The sequence below is a fragment of the Polyodon spathula genome, chromosome 7, assembly GCF_017654505.1.
Source record: "Polyodon spathula isolate WHYD16114869_AA chromosome 7, ASM1765450v1, whole genome shotgun sequence".
NCBI lineage: Eukaryota > Metazoa > Chordata > Actinopteri > Acipenseriformes > Polyodontidae > Polyodon > Polyodon spathula.
This window is the reverse complement of record NC_054540.1, coordinates 37201374-37217394: the sequence shown is the minus strand read 5'-3', so window position 1 is coordinate 37217394 and position 16021 is coordinate 37201374. Positions and strand designations below refer to the sequence as shown.

The 16021-nt window shown below is 47.0% G+C and overlaps 1 protein-coding gene across 1 annotated transcript; it reads left to right on the top strand.

The window, feature by feature from the left end:
* The first annotated feature begins 1002 nt into the window (after window positions 1–1002).
* LOC121318606 lies at window positions 1003–7444 on the top strand. The gene is made up of 12 exons (XM_041255470.1): window positions 1003–1687; window positions 2115–2260; window positions 3210–3497; window positions 3599–3697; window positions 3816–3963; window positions 4048–4349; window positions 4601–4808; window positions 4886–5026; window positions 5119–5267; window positions 5382–5597; window positions 5710–5948; window positions 6077–7444. Coding segments are annotated over exons 2-12 (2427 nt in total). The 5' UTR covers window positions 1003–1687; window positions 2115–2258; the 3' UTR covers window positions 6712–7444.
* The last annotated feature ends 8577 nt before the right edge of the window (window positions 7445–16021 follow it).

The window sequence follows — 16021 nt, the reverse complement described above, 5'->3', positions numbered from 1 at the left end:
GTAAATAATAGGCTGCCATATCCAGGGTCTAACAGGCAAGAATATGTAGTTATGAACATGATTATATGTATTACATCACATAGTCAGATGCATCTAATGAGTTAGTATAGGTCTTTATTATTATATATTGAAATGGCTTTATCATGCCACACTCAATGACTGTAGCTAGAAGGATTCATATCTTCCAGACCCATTACAAACTATTAGAAAGACAACGTTTGTCAGTGGAGACAATACATACATGATTACATAAAGAGAGCATCAGCTGTCTTTTACAGATGCTTCAATAGTACTACTTCTCACCAGACTGAATCACTTCAGGGGATACCTTAAACCTGATGGTTGTGCTCCCATCAGTGAGCTGGAGTTCAGTCTCTTCCATTTGCTAGCTTTGTGTTCTCTTTCTTACCTCAGGTCCCTTATATACAACAATTTAATATGACACACCTATATTGAACTAGCCCATTAGTTTGAGCTGTAATCATGTAATTGCTATCTCTGCAATCTTTGAAATACAAGCGTGTGGTCCTTTTGTAGTTGTATACCAGACTTATTATTGCTTCTCCAATTGAGTTGCTTGAATATAGATCTATATTTCCCAACGATTAGGTGGTTTGCCTAGTTTGTACAATGGGTAAGATGCAACCCATTGTGTTTATTTGCTCTAGTTAAAGAATAAATGATATGTTCTAACAATTGCATTATCAACTCATTAAGAAAAGGCAGGAAACTTGGATGTGCCTAAACTAACTGTATGGTTGCAATGGGGGGTGTTGTTGGAATTATGCACAATTATGCACATTGTATATAGTAAGGTAAAGACACTGAAATATTTATCCATTCACATCAAATATTGTATTATTTAAGTGTTTCAACATCACAATATATATGTATCTACAGCTGCATTGACGACCATTGGAGGATTGTTCTTATTCATAACACCGCAAGATACTTTTAATAATTTCCTATTATTTTGAACTGTAATATCTATTAATTGCAAATGTAATGCAACGATTGTGTAGGGTTGCTTCTCGAGTGTCCTTGTGAGAGTGTGTGTCATTCACACAGCCCGGCTAGGTGGCGATAGCATGTTGAGTGATGACCGTATAGGGTTGCGATGTCCTTCTTTATCGGTGAGCGCTCGTTGGTTGTTTTGAAGCCGCGGCTGCTCCTGCTGCAGTGCCCTTTTGAAAGCTGCGCGATCTGTGCAGCCTGCCTCGCCGAATCTCCCGTGACCTGGTGTTGTCTTTGCCGGCTGAGTTCACGCAGATGCCCAACTAGGACAGGTTGTGCCATCAGTCTGCGCAGAATGATCCCAGTGAACGCACCCAGAATCTGCAGGGTATGCGCAGACTCTGAGCCCAGAGGAAGCGTGACTTCTGTTGTCAGATCCGGCTGCGGTCACGCAGCTTACAGAATTTAGGCAGGGTATGCGTCATCTGACTTAGAACCCGCGCAGACTCCCAAAAGTCTGCGCGACATGAAGGCACCCTGACGTCAGAGGCAGACTCCCACATGCGACGCAGGATTTTTAGGAGTTACTAGAACGCAGCTTTAACTAGAAGCAGCATCATCATCATCATCATCATCCCGTTGCTGTGTGACCTGTTCACGCAGATGGCCAAGTTGGAAAGGTCTTGCCCAGAATGATCGCCGTGAACGCACACATGTTTGGCCATACCCTGTTGTAAGTACCCATCTCTTGTGTCTACGTCATTCCCTTTTAAAAAGGGAGCGGTAAAAAAACAAGCAAACAAAAAATCTCGTTTGTGTTATTTTGCATCTGATGCGGCTGCGCTTAGTTAATTATACTGATAATTGTATACTGCTTTGGTGAACAGGTTGTTATCTAAATTAAAAGGGTTGTTTTCAGCCAATTTGAATACTGTAGTTAGATTTTTTTTTTTCCTCTGGACGAACCTTTCACTGTAATACAACTCTACTGCTTACCGCCTTACTCCATTGACCATGTGTCGTGGATTACAAATGTAACGAGTAACATACTTAAGAATTGGTTCGCTGGATTACTACAATAAATATATGGCTATGTTTTTTTTTTTTTTTTATGTACATTCATTTTTCTGTTTTCTTTTTATTGGCTATTTTTTTCTAAGAGGAGATAACTATTCATTTGGCCCCTGGAAGGATTTAACTGAACGCTGTGCAGATCGGATTGCGTTACGGTTGTGGGATTTGGAACTTCGTTTTTGTGCTACATTTACATTTTCTTCTGCTAACTTCAACCTGCTATTTCAGTTATGTAAGTATGTATTGTATGTGCATTATAGTTTTGCAAATAAAAACCTGTTCCTTTGTAAGAAAATAATACGAACCATGCATTTACTTCGCTGTAAATCAGTCTTTCTGGTTCTTGAAGGTCTTCGTGTTTTTGTATTTTGGAACAAAAACTAATGGCTCAGGGCTATTTGTTACAGCACGAACCATAAGTTGTGAAAAGTGCTATTTTAATATAGACGAGAAGCCATTAACAAAACAATAGTGTCGTGCTTCAAAGAGGTAAGACCATTATGCACAAACATTACCTCAAAATAACATCTACAGGTAACTGCATGACAAACTCTAATGTTTAAAAAATACATACATATAACTATGAAAAAAGTTCAATTACCGGTATTCGGAGTGCATATAGAAATAGTACAGGCTAAACTCCCTGCATTGAGAGCTCTCTCAAGGAGAGTGGGACGAATAGACCTAGATATGCATTAACGAACTTTTTAATTCAGTAGGGTAAAGGGTTTTAAATGATTTACTTGGGTATCATATTGACAGAGTTGTATTTTTTCCAGGTATTTGGTTGTTTTCAAATTCAGTTATATCAAGTGTCTTTTAAAACAGTCACATTGTCCATTATCTTATTATATAACCCCCGATAATTTGTCTTAAGGAACTTTTCATTCATGATATAATTTTAATTCATTATACCAACACTTATTTTCAAGCTTCAAATGAGAATCTAAAATACTATTACTCCTATTGCAAACTTGCTTACCTGTTTCAAACTTGGGGTTATTGTGTTTTTCTTACAATAAGTAACTGCTTTATTTGAATAAGTAATTAGTTCTATATGTGTGTGTTTTAAATAATGAATTTCTCCAAGTACATTATTCTTGGAAGTAATATTAACATCCCCAGTTGTAATAATACAAAACTGGGTTCATGTGTTCACTTTTTTTTTTCTTTCTCTCCAGGAAACCCAACAGATGTCCTCTGATATGCAGATTTTGCCTCAAACCCCAGGATAGACTGCCAACTCATCTGCAGAGCATGTGCATGAAAAGAAGTACTAAGGAGCAAATTGAGGATGAAGTCAATAAAGCCAGAGAGAGCATGACCAAACATCTTTGGGAAGGCAGGGTGTATGAGTTTAGCGAGCTCAGAGTCATAATTACCAAAGATGAAGAGCTTGCAAACCTCATTCAGCTGCTGGAAAGTCATGGCTGTTTTGTGAGGAATATCCCACCAGCAACAATGGCTGGGTAAATTGAGTTTTTAGCCTGTTGGTTATGTTAGCAGTAAACATTCCAGTAGTAACATTTTATTAGTCTGACATTTAAAAATTTAATGTCTTGTGTTTCAGACAAACCATGCCTCAGCAGGCTGTAGTACTTCCAACAGCTCCCGAAGAAGAATATGATAAAATGGATACTGTCGAGCCCCAGGACCCCCTCAGCCAGCCGTAATTATATTTTTAAATAACTCTTGTGTGTCTGTGTTTGTCTATGTTGTGGAAGTAATGCGGATTCAATTACATTTTACATTTTCTACCAATCCTGTTTGTTTTGTTTTTTCAATAGGGAAACAGGAAAACGCTGGGATGGAAAACTGAGAAAGATAATGAAGGAGCACGGCCTGTATGAGAAGCACAACACAGATTCAGACTTGCTATCCGGATTCAAGAAATACCTGCGAGACGACCTTGGCATTCCACACTGCAAACAGGAGGTATAACAATTACAACGCTGCATTTATTTTGACAAACAATTTCACAATTTGAACATTTATTTCTGTGTCCCATTTGAATTCCAGGTTGACAATGTGGCAAGGTTTCTCTATTTTATGGACGCCCAAGAACCTGGGCTGCAGTTTGTCAGAGACATTGAGAAAACAAGGTCTTTCTTCACCAAACTTTCCCATATTGGATTGAAGAAGCAAACAGTCACCAATTTCTTGAAAAACCTAAAAAGATTCCTGCGATACATAATTTACAACACCACCCTGAGCTCTACAGACACCCTTCTCTATCGCGATTGCAGGGCCTTCCGGAGTGACTTGAGGGATCTTCAGAAATCAATCAGCAAACAGGTGTCCGAGGAAATCACTGGGAAATGGTAAAGGCTTTGCATTTCTGCTGATTTGAGACTTGGGCAATCAGTCTCAGAGGAGGGTCTTTGTGGATTAGCCAAGTCCAGTGTTCAGGCACCACAATAATAGTTCAATTTGTATCTATGTTGGGGATTGATTAAAATACAAATTATATCAATGCTTTGCAGACCAAAGGCATCAATGTAATGTGCTGTTTGTAAAATAAAGTACAAAGTTATTTTTTTAACCTTCCCCTCATGGTATTTGTTCTTCACAGCTATACACAGATGTCCAAATCAAGCCAAAAACCAAGAGACTGCCTTCGAGTTCTTCGTGCGGCAAGGAAGGATTTTTTGGAAGCCATTGCCAAAGCCACATTAAATGAGGAACTGGACATCTATCGGTCACTGCTCATCTTGTACTACCTGCAGTCTCTTTTGATGCTGAAGTATCTTCAGAGGGCCGCTGTTGTGAAGAATATGAAAGTAAGTTATTTGTGTCATCATATTCAGTCTAGAAAAAATGTAAATACCCTTTTAACTTATTTCTTTTATGATTGCAGGTGTCTGAGTGGTTAAAGAGAGAAGAATGCGTTTTGACGACAGACGGAGACAGGTCACGCTTTGTTGTCATTACCGTGAATAAGCATAAGACGGTGTCACAGCAAGTGGCAAAATTTTCATTAAATGAAGAAGAGCAGCATGCAAGTATCTTGTCACACCACTTGAAATGACCTGAATGTGAATTTGTGTAAAAAACTATTTTAATTTGTTTTCTTTCTATTTTGCTTTCTAGTGGTTCCATGTATACTTTACACACATCCGTACACGTTTTCTTTGTTCCCTTTTAATGGCTGAAGATGACCCCAACAACAAATTCTTCATTTCAACAAGTGGCAACCCAATATACAGTCCGTCCAATGATGTGATGCGGCTCCATAGAAAGTAAGCAAAAATGTTGTTTGTTTTATAGGTTCAATCAAAGTAATACCAGTGCTGATACAGTGCTTTTTAAAAATAATTTATTACCAATCCCTTTTTTTTTAAAAATATGTACAGATACAACGTTCCGAATGTGACAGGACACGTCGCACGGCACGTTTTTGAAATGGCTCCAAAATATGGCTTCACCAATGAAGAAAAATGTATCATCGCAGATTACTTAGCCCAGACAATGGCAACATCAGAAAAGGACAAACAATTTGTGCAGCCTGAGAACATCTGCAGAGCTGCCACTCTGCTGAGCAAGCTTGCCAGTGTCAGAGACTCATCTGAGTAAGTATTGGCAAGGTACATCAAAACCGTTCAGGTTGCAAATATTGTAGAGCTAAGAGTTTTATGATGCAATATCACTTTTCTAACAGTCATGTTTTCTTCATTCTTTTAGCTCTGACGCAGAAAGCGGATCGTCTTCCCTCCATATAAGGGGTGTTGCAACATCAGGCACTTGCCCAAAGATGAGCTTACTGGACACATTGAATCTCTTCATTCAGCAACACCCAGTATCACTAGAGGGAGAAATTCCAAAGGGCAAAATAAGAAAATTGATCACCGGAGTGCATGACAGAAAGTGTTACAAGAAGTGGAGAGGGATGCAGGAGAAGATGAGGCTCAATTATGTGCTTGGTAGCTACATGTTTAATAAATATGATGGATTCTAGATGAGGGATGTTTAAACTACTAATTAATGATTTTAAAAAAAAAAAAAAAAAAAAAAAGTGACTTGCATTTCCTTTTTCTGTTGTGTCTTACAGCTTACTTCCCCAGACGACAACCATCGAGCCGTCAGATCACAAAGTACATCGAGAGGCAGGGATGGAAAAACAACAAACCGTCTGTGGAGAAGATTACTGAGCTTTGGAAGCCCCTGGAAGTACCAGAAAGCATTGGAGACAATAAGCACATCAAGAAGCTGGTGAAATCACAGAAATGGAAGGGCCTGCTAATAACCGATGGTGGAGACAAGGGCCGTAGAGTGGTCACAACCAGGAAATTCCAGAAAGGAGAAGTTGTCTGCGATTACCATGGAACCACCATAACAGCGGCAGAGGGAAAAGAACTGATGAAGAGCGTGTCTGAAGAGGAAATGGGCTACTTCTTTTTCTTTAGAGATTCTCAGGGCAAGAAATTGTGCATGCATGCCCAAACTGTTCCTTGTCATTGTCACCCCGACAGGGACACATTTGGCAGACAAATAAACCACTCCAGAAAGAGGAAAAACCTTTATCCAGAAGTACACGAAATGGACCTGGGAGAAATAAAAGAATATGTCATCCTCCTTATAGCCTTGAAAGACCTTGACGTGAACACTGAACTTTTGTTAGATTATGGAATCGGTAGGACTTCTTTCCTGGGAGAAGGCAGAGACTTGGTGGGGTTAGATGACTGATGTATCTAAAGAATGTAATTTGTTTTAACATTTTTATACAATTTTTAAGGGGAGATTTAGTGGTTAAATGGCTGTACTTTCTGTAAACAGTAAAATGTGCAGAAAAAAAAACTAGTTTTGTTTTAAGAGCCAATATTTTCAAATAATGGAAACAGTACAATATATTTTGCATGCATGTAATGTTGAAGTAAACCCAATCAACGATAGATTTAATACAAATCTGCAACAAGGGACAAAGCTTGAATTCAAAACATTTCTAATAGTGGATTTTTTTGGGCAATTTTAAAGATTATAATTCTATATGCAGAGTTCCCTGTTAGCAATCTAAAATGCTCTTCTAAAAACTCCTAGTAACCTGAACTCCACATAAACTCCAATTATAATCTTTACAGATTGACAACTTGATGGCAGAAGTTCCCACCTGTATGCACAGGGCCCACACAAAGTATTGTTTACTTTGTACTCCATCTGAAAGCTAGGTTTATTTGGTTTGTTTTATTAGTGGTTGTTTCTTCACCACACTGTAAGAAAAATAAAACCAACACCAGTTTTAAACTGTAAATCAAGACTCCAGCCTGATCATTTACACTGTCCTTGGCCACTCTGTCACATTTATAATTTAGCAAAAGCCATTCAGTAGTTTAAATAGAGTATTCAAATGTTAATGGTGCTCAATCACTGAGGACAATACATCAAAACAAGTCCTCGTGGGTAAGCAGCTTGTTACATGATCACGATTACTGTTTAATCAAGGCTGCAGAATCCTATTTTACTACAGTATACGTGAGAACCAATGAGGGTGCCTAGTTTAACTGCCGTGCGGTGTTGCATGTAATGGCCTTTGAATTAAAATGACATTGCAGTACAGTATTTTGCTGTCTGGACTACCGCTGAATTTAATTATCTGTGGCTTGCTTATTTTCTGTTGCGATGAAGCTGAGGTGCAGTGCGCCACAATCCCCCGGGAAGTTTGTCACATCTATAACTGAAACAACAAAACTTAAAAATAAAACAACCGCATACTTAATATTTCCAGCTAAAAAAAAGTCTATTCAGGAGTGTCAATAAAAAAGTAGACAGCAGAAGCATGGTTAAGTTCATGCATTATCATAACTATGTCAAATATTAAATATATTTATAGTATTAACATGAATGAAAACAATATTTTTGCCTTAAGTCATTCCACCTCTCACAAAAAAACTAACAAAAATGAAAACGTTAGCCTGATATTTACACTTTTTTGGTTACATTAACAGACATATATGCATACATTTAGTACATGCTAATTGTACTTGGTATGACGGATTAAAATGCAAAACCACTTAAAATATATATTTAAATCCACTAATAGTAATGATGTTTAGCTAAGCTTTATGCCCATCGTATTAAAATGTATTCGTTGTGTAGTGCTATAATATTCACAGTGTTTGTATGGATACAATGTTAACTTTTTTAATTGGAAAAATACACTGTTGACATTGAGTGTAGCGATTTACTATTTCTGTGTTGGACATAGAATTTTAAAACGGTTGAAGTAAAGCCCTCGTGTGTGGACCTAATTAGGTTGTTCAGTAATGTTTAATTGTAACAGCTATTGTGTAACTAAAGTTAAGGTTCTTAAGCGTAACAAACTCTTATTTCAGTTATATGTTATAGTGTTTGAAGGCAGGAGAGCTGCTTACATTAAAACGCTGCACATAATGCTGTCAGTTGTATCACTGTCATTTTTGTAAGCCGTCTATATAAACCAAGCGACCAATATAGTGTAAGGCGGCACTTGGAGGTTATCTTAAATGGGCAGTACAGCATGAAGGTTTGTTTAATGTTTAAAATTGTTTTTTTTTTGTATGTAATATAATTTATTTATGTTTGCACCTTGGAAAATAAGTAAAGCTGTAATCTTCATGCTAAAGAACATTAATCGGTTATTTCAAATATTGAGAATATTTGACAAATCAGAAGTACGTTTTTTTTAATTTTTTTTTTATTGTTTAATTACCTTGAAACAACTGGAACTGAAACATTCTTACAATTCAAACAGGTGTAAACTGGAAGATGTTCCCAAGGGAGTACATTCAGGAGCACCTCACTGAGTTCCACTGACGGCCCTCGTGCCACCGAGAGAAGCTGACGGACTTCTTCTGGACCGGAAAGCACTGTGTCTCTGTCAGGGTGCAGGGGTTGGTGTGCATCAAGAGTCAGGTGCACACCTTCCGCCTACAGACACTGCAGAGATTCCTGTACGCAGACCCGGCCCCGCAGTGGTTCATGCTGGCTTGCCTCCTCCTGCGTCAGCTGCACGGCTGGTCTTCTACCAGGACCTGCTCAGGACCCGGAGCATGTTTTCCGTCGGCCGAGACGCCGTTCCGACCGAGGGCGAAGGACTCCTTCTGGAGCCCCTGCTGCACAACCCCCACCTAGGTGCGCAGGCGTTGGAGTCCTTCTCTGTGCGGAGACTGTTGATCTCAGCCAAGGTGACCAGAGTCTGAAATCTCCTGGATCACGACCGCTTGGAGTGGCTGACTCCCGAGTCACTGGTTGCCAGGGCGGCTCGGGGGACCGTCAGAACGGACCACTGAGCGATCCAGGAGTGCAAAGCAGCGTTGCACCCGGACTATGTCAGGTATCTTGAGTGGCTCCTCAGGACCGGAGAGCAAGCTTCCCACCCTACCCCCGGCTCTCCGGTTCTGCTGATCAAACCCAAGGCGCGGGACCCCCCTTGGCCTCCCCTCGAGAACAAGCAGAGCAGGATCTCGCAGTTCTCCTCAACCCCCCTGCGATATGCGTCGAGGAGGACCCCGTACGCGATGGTGCTGCACACCCTCCACTTTCTCGCCCTCGTCTCCCGCCCAGACACCGCTTGGCGGGAGCCCCTCCGACTACCGGAGGGCATCAGTCCCCAGTGGGAGGCCCTGTACTCCCCGCTGGTCCAGAGAGGAGCTGGGGACCTGGGATGGAGGGTGCTGCACAGAGCGCTCGCGTCAGGAGAGATCCTGCGTCACTTTACTGACTCGGACGCCGCATGCCTGTTCTGCGGTCAGTCCGAGTGGTAGTTCTTATTTATTATTTGTGCGCCAGGCTGCAGCCATTCTCTCTTCTGTTGAAGAACCTTTTGCTGCAGTTCTGACTGCATTTCTCCCCCACCCTTTTCATTTTTGGGCACCCTGCTCGTGGCTCCAGCAAGGCGAGAGACCTGGTGAATCTGCTCCTGGCTCTTGCTCGACTGGCCGTCTACAAGACCAGGATGTGTAAGATCACCGGGGAGAGTCTCTGACTGCGGAGCCATGTTCAGGGCCCTGGTCCGGTCCCGGGTTAATTTAGAGCACGTCCACACGGAGTCTGCTGGCGACATGTCGGCCTTTGTCGACCAGTGGGCTCTGGGTGGCATGCTCTGTACTACCCCCCCTTTTGTTATAAATATTTAATTTACAGACTTTTTGACCGGTTTCTTTTGTTTCTTTAGTTAAATACCTATTTATTTAGCATCCTCGCTTACGAGGATGCCAATTAGAATTTTTTTCTCCAGTAGTTGGTATTTAAATAGGATGGGCAGGTTGTTTTTTCCCAGAGCTCCTGCCTATCCACTTTAAAATCTTTAAAAAATAGTGGTTTAATTTTATATTTTCCTTTTTTTTTGTAAAAATCACTTATCTAAAGTAGTAGGGGACCTTTGAATTTAAAAAATCTTTGCTTTTTCATCGGTTACTTTTATTATAATTAGTGTTTGTTTGTTTTGGATTGTTTGTTCTCCCTGCACTTGCCTTGTAAGTGCAGGGGGGGTGGCCATTTTGATTTTCCCTTTTGTTTGTTGTTTGAGTTCTTTCATTGAATTTTGCCTTTGTTTTATCAATTTTATTTTTGGTGCTTTTTAATTTCAAAATAAAGAGCACTTTGTTTAGTTTATTTTAAAATTATTTTTTATTTTTAAAACAGTTTTTGGTTGAGTTTTAAAAATTGTTTTGTTTAAAAAAAAAGCCCTGCTCTTGCCTTGTGCAGAGTGGGGGAAGGGCAAGCACATTGTCTTTTTAGTTGAAGGTTTGTTATTTTATTTTAAAAAGCCTTTGACTGGATTTATTTAATTAATTGTTTCTTATTTCATTTTATTTTGTTTTATTCCCTTTGGGGGGGGAATAAGATAAATAATTCTTTAAAAAAATGTATGGCAACCCATCTTCTTTTTAAAATCAGAGGCCACCATGCACACGGCTATTGAGAAGGGTCTCGCGGTCGGGGGTGGGTACGTCCCCGTTGAACCCTTGGAGGGGTTGGGTAGCAGGGTCATCCTGTTGAACTTGCCACTGTTTATCCAGGATGCCCTGCTTAAGCCCCACTTGCAGGCCCTGGGTGAGCTGAAAACAGCCATCTACCCCTGGGCTGCAAGGACCAGCCCCTCCGCCACATGCTGTCCTTCCGCCACCAGGTCACCATCCAGCTGGCGGGGAGGGACGCCGTGGAGGGCAGTTTTGTGGTCCCCTTCCAGGGGACTATGTTATTTTCTATTCCTCGGAGGAGGTGCGGTGCTATCACTGCAAAGAGCTGGGGCACCAGAAAAAGAGGTGCCCCAAGCTCCAGCAGGGTGACAAGCCACCCGCGCCCGCACCACGCCCCTCCGAGTCCACCTCACCCCGGGGCCCTCAAAGAGGCCCACGGAGGGGGGCAAGATAACACCCGCTCCCATCCCGATAACATCAAAGGGGGGGGAAGGGGGAGGAGGCCCCTGAATCGGCCGGACCCTCCGTGCCACCTGAAAGCGCGCGGGGGGGAGAAAGGGTTAGGGTTAGGGTTAGCGCGCGGGGGGGAGAAAGGGTTAGGGTTAGGGTTAGGGCGCGGGGGGGAGAAAGCCGCCGAGTGGACCGTGGTCGCCGGCAGGAGGAAAAAGAAGGCGGCGGCGGCGAATTCCACCAGGGAGGCCAAGCAGGGGGTGACGAAGCCCACCGCCACACTGTCTGGCGGTGGGTCAGGGGGAGCTCCTGAAAAGGAGACTCCCTTGCCGGACCGCCCTGCAAGGCAGGGCGGCAAAGCCGCCCAAAAAACAAAACACCTCGTAACCCGGGAGAAAAGCTGCCGGAGGTGTGTTTCCCACCGCCACAATTGGGCGGGGGACCATTTCCATCAGCATCAGAGGCAAAAGGAAGGCGCAGGCTGGCCTTCCGACATGCGCTCATAAGTGCACGAAAACCGGCCTCAAGGCGAGAGTCTCCGGGGGGGCGAAAGCAAGCCCCCCAAAACCAAAGCTGCCACCTCAGCTTCCCCTCTCCGCCGAAGGGGGAAAGAATCCATCCCCCGAGGTGGCCCAGGGCTCCGCACATGTAGCGGAGCCCATGGAAGACGCTCCGTGCGAGAGGCCGGTGGGAGAGGGGGGAACAATTAGACCCCCTCCCAGGAACAACAGAGACCCCAAAAGCCGGCCCCGAGCCTACCATCGAGGGACTGGCCGCAGCGGAGGTCGCCAAGGGGGCACAGGAGGGGCCCCCAACAGAGCAGCTGCCTCGGGCACCGCCTTCCTCAGACAGCAACACAGGTCCAGAACCCCGTGATGCCGAGGAGGGGGCGGCTGAACCATGCAGGCGACCCCCGCCAAGGGTCCGGAGAGGAGGAAAGAACCACTCCTTCCAGAACAAGAGCTGCCTCGGGCTTCCTCTTCCAGCGGGGAGGCGGATTCGGCCCCCGAGGCAAGCATGGGCTCTGCAGATAACGCGGAGTCCATGCAGACGACCCCCGCCGATGGTCCAGAGGGGAAGAAAGAACCACCCCTCCAGGAAAAGGAGCTGCCTCGGGCTCCCGTCTCTGGTGAGGAGCTGAAAATAGCTCCACAGACAACACGGAGCCCATGCAGGCGACCCCTGCCGAGGGGCCGGAGGGGGGAGAAGAGCCCCCCCCCAAGAACAAGAGCTGCCTCAGGCTTCCCTTTCTTGCGGCGATGGGGGTTCCCGCTCTTGTGTTGCCGTGGAGGGGGATGAGGAAACACCTCCTGAGGCAGAGGCGGGCTCCGCGGAGCCCGTGCTTATATCGGCTGCTGGAGTGCAGAAGGGAGGGGAAGAATCGGAGAGGGCAGAAAGTTGTACCCGAGGGGCCAGTTTTTGTTGCCAAGGGGGCGCAGGAGGAAACCCCGAAAGAACAACCGCCTCAGGCTTCCCTTTCCGTCAGCGGCGAGGGCCCCGGCCCTTGCGCGGCAGGTGCGGGAGATCCCCTCCCTCCGAGGGACCAAGGATGGGCCTGAGACCATGCCTCGGCCATAGAAAGAGGGACCCAGAACGTCGGGCTCGTCGGCACATACTGAGCACCCCTCTGCGCCCCCTAAATCGAGGGTGCAGATGGTGCCCGCGAGGGCACCTCCGCCGATGTCTCCCTCCGCATCCCCTGGGGGTGGGGCGCAGGGACACTCGGTGAAAATTAAGTAAGATGCAATGCGCTCACCCACCAATGTGAGTGTGTTGTGCTTCTCCATCACGAGGGGGGCGGGAGGAACCAGAGGAGGGGGAGGAGGACTCGGGAGTCCATGTGCAGCGTGGGCTCGGAGGGTCTGTCCGCCCCTTCTCCAGACATCCCTGCGGCAGAGCTCCTGGACTTCCTGGAGGCCATCATCCACCACAGGGACAAAGTACAGCTGGCCCTGGACAAATGGGGGGATTTCCAGAGGATTCTAAACTCTGTGAGATCCTTCCTCAGGGCCAGCCACGCCAAGAAAACTTCAGGCACGAGCGTTCCACGACCAGTTGGTGAACTTCGGGAGATCTCAGGATCTCCCGTGAGCGTCGCCAACCACTCTTGACAGAGGACCACGTATTCCATCTGTACCGTCAACGTCAATGGGTGTAAGGACCATTTCCGCAGGGCCCAGGTAATCTCCTACCTGAAAAAGGGAGGTTACTCTGTGTGCTTCCTGCAGGAAACCCACTCGACTCCGCAGGCCGAGGCCAACTGGCTGCTGGAGTGGGGGTGGAGAGTGTCGTTCAGCCACCTCACGGAGTCATCTTGTGGGGTGGCGACGCTCTTCTCCGGATCCTTCGTTCCCACGGTACTCGATGTGGTCAATGTCATGCTGGGCCGTCAGTTACACCACCGGGACGGAGATGCTACAGTTCACCTCTTGAACGTGTACGCTCCGTCCACGGGTCCGGCGAGGGTCCACTTTTTCCACCGGATGTCCACTCACCTGAACACCATCGGCGCTGATGAGCTCGTGGTCCTCGGGGGGGATTTCAACTGCACCCTCGAGGCCGCGGACAGGGTGGGGCAAGAACCCTACCTGCTCTCGTCGGCAGCTCTGAGAGAGCTGATCGCTCGGCTCTCTCTGGTGGACATCTGGCGGTGGCAACACCCGGCGCCTCGGCCTTCACCTACACCAGGGTGAGGGAGGGGCGGGTGTCTCAGTCCCGGATCAACAGGTTCTACGTCTCGCGGAACCACAATCATTGCGTTTGCTCCTCCGACACCAGGCTGGCGCCGTTCACGGACCACAATCTGGTGGCCGTGATGCCAGCTAGGCACGCCGCTGCCTACTGGCACTTCAACAACAGCCTGTTGGAGGACGAGCGCTTTGAGCGGTCTTTCCGGGACTTTTGGATGGTCTGGCACGGCAGGCTATCTCGCTTCCCCAGGTGGCGTCAGTGGTGGGATGTAGGGAAAGCACAGATCAAAATCCTCTGTCAGGAGTACACGAGGGGCGCGAGCAGGCGGAGGGACTCACGGATCGAGCGGCTGGAAAGGGAGCTGCTCGATCTGGAAAGCCACCTGGCTCGCATGGACCAACTCGAGCAGAGCGCGTACGAGGAGAAGAAGAGCACCTTGCGGGACCTGCAGCTCCAGCGTCCTGGGGGTCGTTTGTGCGCTCGTGGGTCCAGTTCTTTCAGAAGATGGACCGCGGCACACACTACTTCTACACATTGGAAAAAAAGGGGGACCGTAAAAACCGCGCTTCGTGGGCCCGTTCCGGATGCTGTACGCCTCTGCCGAGTGCCTGATTAAGGTCAACTGGTCTCTGACCACGCCCCTCACCTTCAGGAGAGGAGAACATCAGGGCTGCCCTTTGTCAGGACAACTGTACATGCTGTGCATCGAGCCCTTCCTCTGCCTCCTTCGCAGGAGGCTCACGGGGTTGGCGCTCGGCATGTCAGACACGAGGGTGGTCCTGTCGGCTTACGCCGGCGACGTGCTCCTGGTGGACTCCGATCCTGCTGATCTGGAGAGGATGTGGAGCTGCTAGAGCATCTACTCTGCTGCGTCCTCTGCCAGGATCAACTGGACAAATGCTCCGGGTTACTGGTAGGTCCCTGGCAGGTGGACTCCCTCCCTACCATGCTCCAGCAGTTCCAGTGGAGCGCGGACAGTTACAAATACCTGGGGAGTCCATCTGAGCCCCGCAGAGGCCTCGGTCGCAGCCAACTGGGTGGAGTTGGAGGACAAGGTGGCTGCGCGACTGAGGTCGTGGTCAGGTCTGCTGAAACTGCTTTCCTTCAGGGGCAGGGCTCTGGTGATCAACCAGCCGGTGGCGTCGATGCTTTGGCATCGGCTCACCCTCCTGAACCTGCCCCCAGAGTTTGTGACCAGGGTCCAGAGGAAGCCGACGGACTTCTTCTGGGCCGGAAAGCACTGGGTCTCTGCGGCGGTTCTGAGCCTCCCTCTCGCCGAGGGAGTACAAGGGTTGGTGTGCATCAGGAGCCAGGTGCACACCTTCCGCCTCCAGACCCTGCAGAGATACCTGTACTCAGACCCGGCCCCGCAGTGGTGCACACTGGCATCCCTTCTTTTGCACCAGCTGCACAACTTGGGCTACGACCGGCAGCTCTTCTGGATCGACCTCCGGGGACTCAGTGTCCTTGAGCTGCCGGTGTTTTACCAGGACCTGCTCAGGACCCGGAACATGTTCAACGTCAGCCGAGACGCCATTCCAACCGTGGGCGAAGGACTCCTTCTGGAGCCCCTGCTGCACAACCCCCACCTAGGTGCGCAGGCATTGGAGTGACCAGAGTCTGGGATCTCCTGGATCGCCAACGCTCAGAGTGGCTGACGCCCGAGTCGCTGGTCGCCAGGACGGCCGGCCGAGTGATCCGGGAGTGCAAAGCAGCGTTGCACCCAGACTCTGTCAGGTATCTCGAGGGAGTTCTCAGGACCAGGGAACCATCTTCCCCCCTCTCCCTACCCCCAGCTCTCCGCTCCTGCTGATAGAACCCGAGGCCCGAGCCCCCCATTCGGCCTCCCCTCGAGAACAACCTGAGCAGGATCTCGCAGTTCTCCTCGACCCCCCTCCGATCGGCGTCGAGGAGGACCCTGTACGCGATGACGCTCCACACCCTCCACCCTCGCCCTC